The 6,161-nt window shown below is 35.1% G+C and overlaps 1 protein-coding gene across 2 annotated transcripts in view; it reads left to right on the top strand.

Annotated features, from left to right (window-relative positions):
* tpk1 (thiamin pyrophosphokinase 1) overlaps window positions 1-6,161 on the top strand; it is a 136,053-nt gene that overhangs the window by 69,658 nt on the left and 60,234 nt on the right. For both annotated transcript variants that reach the window (XM_056450632.1, XM_056450634.1), the window contains exon 6: window positions 811-906. In XM_056450632.1, the coding sequence (XP_056306607.1) occupies window positions 811-906 (96 nt within the window). The remainder of the gene's footprint in view (window positions 1-810; window positions 907-6,161) is intronic.

Below are 6,161 nucleotides of genomic sequence, written 5' to 3'. Positions count from 1 at the left end.
GGTGTGGTTAAATTTTCGGAGTGTCTTTTATGGGGTTGTTTTTTGGGCTTGTGTAGCTGGATTTGGCCCATTATTGATAAATAAGTATAACAACACAACCCCATCTTAATGAGGGATTCATTCATTCAAGCAGTTCATTCAAAATGGTTGATTCATTTCTTTATCATTAACTCATCAACACAAATGAAAAAAAAAAACTGTTTCTGGCTTTGTTTGAAATATTTTCATTTGCTAAGCAGAAAAAAGACAACATTGAATCTAAATTGTAACTTAAATTAATATTTACTTATTATTTAACTGTACTGTATAAAATCAGTATCACTTTTTCCGTCACATACAAGGAGAAAGGCCATAGTGTTTGTGTGAAGTAAATGTCACAAAAATATCATTAAATATCATACATGCATTAAATATCATATAGATATTGAAAACAGTTTTGTTTTATAACTTTCATTAGACAGTTCTAGTGGATTTCTATTAAGCTTCATAACACAGTAAATGCTTTTGGACTAACTACTTTATGTAAAACTATGTTAAAAACTGAAAGTATGAATACAGTGTTTACTTACTAGTATTTTAGCTAAAAATAAGAACTAAAAAGAATCATTACATCTCATTTCTAGAGATAATCAATGCAATTTGATATACTGATTGATATATACAGATTGTGTTTAAATTGAGTTTTTGACCAATCACAGAATTCATACTCACTGTAGACATTCATATATAAACTTTATCAGAGTTCATGAGCATGAATTTAAGTCTGTTTTATCTGTCAGCTGTCTTCCAGTTTTACTCGTTTTGTTTCAGAACTGCAAGCTAATGGAAACGCCGGACCAGGATCTGACAGACTTCACTAAGTGCTTGGCCATTATGGTGGAGGAGATCAAAGCAAAGAAACTGCAGGTTGGACTTCATCTCTTCTCCACATATATCTATATTGGTTTATCTGGATCTTACTCTCTTATGCTTTAAAACTGATACCCAACTTTTTTTTTACTCAATTTGTATGTGTGATATATATATTTCTTTTACTCAGGTGATCGAACCAAAAGCATTTGTGTTTGGATTACTAAAATCACACTAAATTGGATGTACATGTGTGACAATTTTGCATTTATATCATAAACGTCTATATTCTACTGATGGTTTCTCATCATTTAAAACTAATAGATCACCCAAAAATGAAAATTGTGTTGTCATTTACTAACCCTTTACTTGTTTCAAACATTACTTGTGGTAAACAAAAATGAAAATATTCTGACATATGTTGGAAACCTGTAACCACTGACCAATAGTATTTATAGTAAGTCAGTGCTTACAGGTTTTAGCTTTCTTTAAAATATCATCTTTTGTGTTCAACAGAAAAAAAGAAACTCATAAAGGTTTGAAACAACTTAAAGGTTCAAGACACCCTGGAGTACTTTTTTGAAATTTTAACAAATTTGTGTGTGTTGAGCATCAGTTAGGACAACGTTAGCATCTGTCAGCTTTAATTGCGGTGAAAACTGGATAAATTTGAGCTTTTGTCAGCTAATTTTATCTTTTGGGTTTAAAAGAATTAAACCCAGGCTGACCTGCCAAGCTGTGAGACCCAATGACTGGGTGAGACTGCATCCTCGCAGGAGTATTTGGCCGTTCTCGAAGGCTTGTATGTGTTTGATCCACAGGGTTTGTTGCATGTTTTTCCCTGCGATTCTGTCAGACCTGATACAGCAAAGCTGTTTGTGTGCAGCAAGCATTTTTGTCGAGAGAGCTGTACGAAAATTGAAGAATGACAGACTTTGTCTTTTATAAGTTGAGTTCATTGCCATTCAGACACATCACCTATATCCGTGCTGCTGTGTTCACCATATGTTTAAAATCCTCCAATTTACAGTCAGGGTTAATGGTTGGAATAGACAGAGCAAGAGACCTGCTGCACTGCTATACACTGTGTCTGCATTCAGACTCGGGGATTGTGGGGGAGAGAAGTGGGTTATCTTTATAATGATATTAAATTGATGATATTTAATGTTATCGCATTAAATTACTTACTGTTTATTTCTTTACATCTTAACTTTGTAAACTATAAAATCATGGGTCTCCTCATGGTTTGTGTCTCATTTTGTGAGCCAATTGACAACAGTTGTTCGCTTCCCTCTTTTTCCCCTGCTCTGCCAGCCACGCCCACTCCTCCCTCTGCACGCAGAGCTCCATGCCTATCTCTGAGCATTTTTTGAAAAAATTCTGAGGTAGACTTGAACCGAAAGAATAGGGTTTCATGGCCCTTTAATAGAGATTACATTTTTATTTTGGGGTGAACTGTCTCTAAGTGTAGGTATAGCTATAATAAGTATAAAATAAATGATTGTAAATGTACTTTAAATTAATTTTATCAGTCTGTCATTATTATAAAATTGTAAAAAAAAAAAATTCAATTGGCCCTTAATTTACCCACCCTCCGGTCATCCAAGATGTAGGTGACTTTTTTAAAATAAAGAAGATTTTTAACTAAACTGTGGTCCATGGCGATTCATTCAAAATGCAAATCAATCAGTTCTGGAATTTTTAGAGTTGAAAAAAACATATTCAGGCCAAACGAAACTAATACCGTTCACTGGTTTTACGAATCTGAACATTGTTCAGACACCCTAGTTTTTCACAATTTTTTTTGTGACTTTGCGATCAAAATGACAATTCCCAGTGATGGTAATTCCCAGAAATTTGCAAACAATTTTGTGATATTGTGATATATATCACTTATTTTTACCCACAATCTTACTTTCTCTCAGATTTCACTCCCCGGAGCATCTGACATCAGGTACCTCACTCAGGATAGGCATTAGGGCTTCCCCTACCGTAATACACCTAAAACACGGATTGCCGTAAAACTCGTCAATAGCAGGAAATCATTTTCTCTTGTTAACTGAAAGAAAAGTGTTAAATGAAAACATTTATTGATTTTACACATATCATAATACCACCCATACATGTAAAGCACAAATAATGTCCTTTAATTCCGTCACGTCCAGTGGCCGTCATCCTTGAACCAATCTCCATCATTGTAAGCTGCTTGCTTTTCTTTCTGTTCCATTGCTCCATTTGTTAGATGTTTGCTCACTCTTTCTTTTGCAGTCTGTAGCGTGTCTAACGCACAAAATGGCCAATTCGTGCCACAGGATGCCTAATCCAATCTTTGCATTGACTTCACATGTAAATCACTCACGCTTCATCCCATCTGCTTACTGCACAGACTGCAAAACAATTCCCCCACTTTCATGTAATGTAATGATTGTGAGGGCGCAGGTGAGACGTCATTTTTCGAGAGACACTCAAATACATCTCGTGTGCTGCGAATGCAACATCTATAAATCATGTAAAACAGTAAATTGCAAACTGAAATAAATATTATTTGATAATATGGTCTGGATTCAGATGTGTTATGAAATTATTTACTTTTTATTAATTAAGAATTTTGCAGAATTATGAAAATTTGTGATTTTGCGTTAAATTCAGCGATCGCGGAATCGCTAAAAACTAGGGGGTCATATTATTTACAACATTATTACTTTTAATACACATCCTCAGCAAACAGTCTTTAGTGTGGGCTCTCTAATTCATGACAGTCTCGGCAAAAGAAGAATAAATCAAAATAAATGCCTTTTTAGGGTGAACTGTACCTTTAAGTGTGTTAAGGAAATACTTCTGAAAGTGCACTTTCACTTAAGTGACCTTGTATTTCCTATTATATTTTCTGCAAGCACAGCTTTTTAAACTATATCCTTTTAAGATGTGAAGACATACTACAACATGAGCCAGTTCAATACAATAGAGTTTTTTTTCCTCCAAGGTTTTAGTCAAAATAAAAGTTTCAAAATTCCAACCTCTAATGGTCACTACTACCAGATTTTTTTTTTTTTTTAAAGAGAGCCTTTGAGACTCTATTAAAGAGCGTTTACTCTAGCCTACAGATGCAGGGATACTTTGTGTACTATAAAACAACATCTAGATATTGAGATGTAGATTACGACACAGGGAATACTGGAAACTCATATTTGGAAGGATTGTGCTTTGCATTTTCACTCACTTCTTCTATTTTTTTTTTTTTTAAACCTGTCAAACATAAAAGGTGAGCTCACACCTCAGCTTCAGTGTGAATTCACATCCTCCAGGAGCTGTCAGAGAGGTTTTGTATGGATATTGTGTGTGTGTGTCTGTCTGCTCCTCCTCTAAACCCCAGTCTGAGCTCCAGGCTTGTCAGGCTGTCTGTTGGTCCTCACAGAGATGCCCATCACCGTCACAGACACTCCAGAGTTTTACCAATATACAGGCCTCCAGCTCTATCTATATGCATACTACGGCCTTCGAATTTCTTCCCATTGTGTTTATATTCACCCCTGTATCCCTTCGCTACCTTTTGTGTCTTCACGCTCTCGTAAAAGACAAGTAACCCTTCCAAATGCGAATAAGCTTTAGTGCTGAGGGGTCACAGAGGTAACAAGTGAGGTAATTTGATTTTGTGTCAGCTCTTCTTTGTCTAAAATAAGACTGTAACTGAAATATTTATTTATCGGCTTGTTTTAAGGCATTGAGTCTAATCTGCTGGAGACAGTATAACAAACCGGAGCATCCAAGTGCCCGTGTTATGTGTATTTTAAAGGTTGCTCATTTTGTTTTACAATAGGTTCGCATCCACCCAAGGTCAAAAGGCACTTTAGTTTTCTCATAATATGCATTGAAGTCTGAAATGGTTGATTCAAGGATGAAGTCTCTCTAAGTGCCTCGTTTTGACAGCCTACTGTGCTGGAAACTGTGGTCTTGTTTACACCTGGTTTTACAGTAAAGATGAGTTTGGGTCGATTAGATCACAGGTAGGCGAGGGAGACGCATTGCATGTACACTTGGCATCCAATGTTCACTTTCAGACCCTTTTCTAATGACAACGCAGGTTTATATGCTGGTGTACATGAATTTAGCCTTTTTCTGATCTTTCTAATCTGATTTTGTGAAATAACCCCAAGCAAATGACATTTTGTACAAACAAAAAATACCTTGTACTTATTTTGAACATTTAAAAAACTTAAGTATATAGGAGTTCGTAATAGTTATATAACGTTAACTAATAGTTATTTATATATATATATATATATATATATATATATATATATATATATATATATATATATATATATATATATATATATATATATATATATAATATATATATATATATAATATATATATATACATATTGTATATATCTTAAGGCGACATGCACTGTAAAAAAATGCTGGGTTCCACACAATCATTCATTGTGGCACGGTTCGGATAGCCTAATGTAAGTACACTCTTAGAAACTTTGTGAACGCAACCAGGCATGGTTCGGATAGCCTAGTGTTAGAACACTCTTAGAAACTTTGGATTGTATACATTATGTACAAATACATTATACATTATATTGCACACTACATGAAAGAAAGGGATCCAAAAGTGCTTAATGACAACATAATGCATTGTAGCACGCAAAATATAAATTTGCAAGACCAAACTGTTGGTTGGTTGTTTTACAAGTTCTTGGTATCTAATTTCAAAGTTCTTGGCCAGAATAAATTGCAAAATGGACCAGACGTAATGCCAATATGTTATACCAATAATTACAAAAAATGACACTTTGAGACTTTCCATCTGGTGCCTCAGAGTTGTGCTTCGTTAAAATGCAAAGTTTGTGCTGTAAACATAAGAAAAAGTGCAAACTGGCATATTAGACATTTTGCAGGTAATGTGAATGTGACCTCAGTCTCAAGTAGAACTTGTGAACATATCATCATTTCTGCTTCACTTTTTCGAAAAGTTTTACAATCAGTCCACATAATTACAGAGGCGCTGTAACATGAACAATTTATGTGTCAGATGTCTTATAAGTCCCGCTATTTAAACGAGCAAGTGGGGGCTGGCGGTGAAGTGTTGATTACCCTCTGTGCATTTTAAAGAGGTTTTTTTTTTCATCACGTACTGTAGAGTTGTTGGATCTCACACAGTGATGGGTACATTGCAGTAGTCAGACAAATGGTCCCGGGAGCAAATATCAAAGACATTCTGCCAAGTCAACGTTTTCCAGTCCGCTCTGTTCCCTCGCAATACTTTCCATAATGTATGACTCTGTTGTTTGGTGAAGACGG

Source organism: Danio aesculapii, chromosome 24 (assembly GCF_903798145.1).
Source record: "Danio aesculapii chromosome 24, fDanAes4.1, whole genome shotgun sequence".
In the NCBI taxonomy this organism is placed as follows: domain Eukaryota; kingdom Metazoa; phylum Chordata; class Actinopteri; order Cypriniformes; family Danionidae; genus Danio; species Danio aesculapii.
This window is presented reverse-complemented; position numbering and strand designations above follow the sequence as displayed.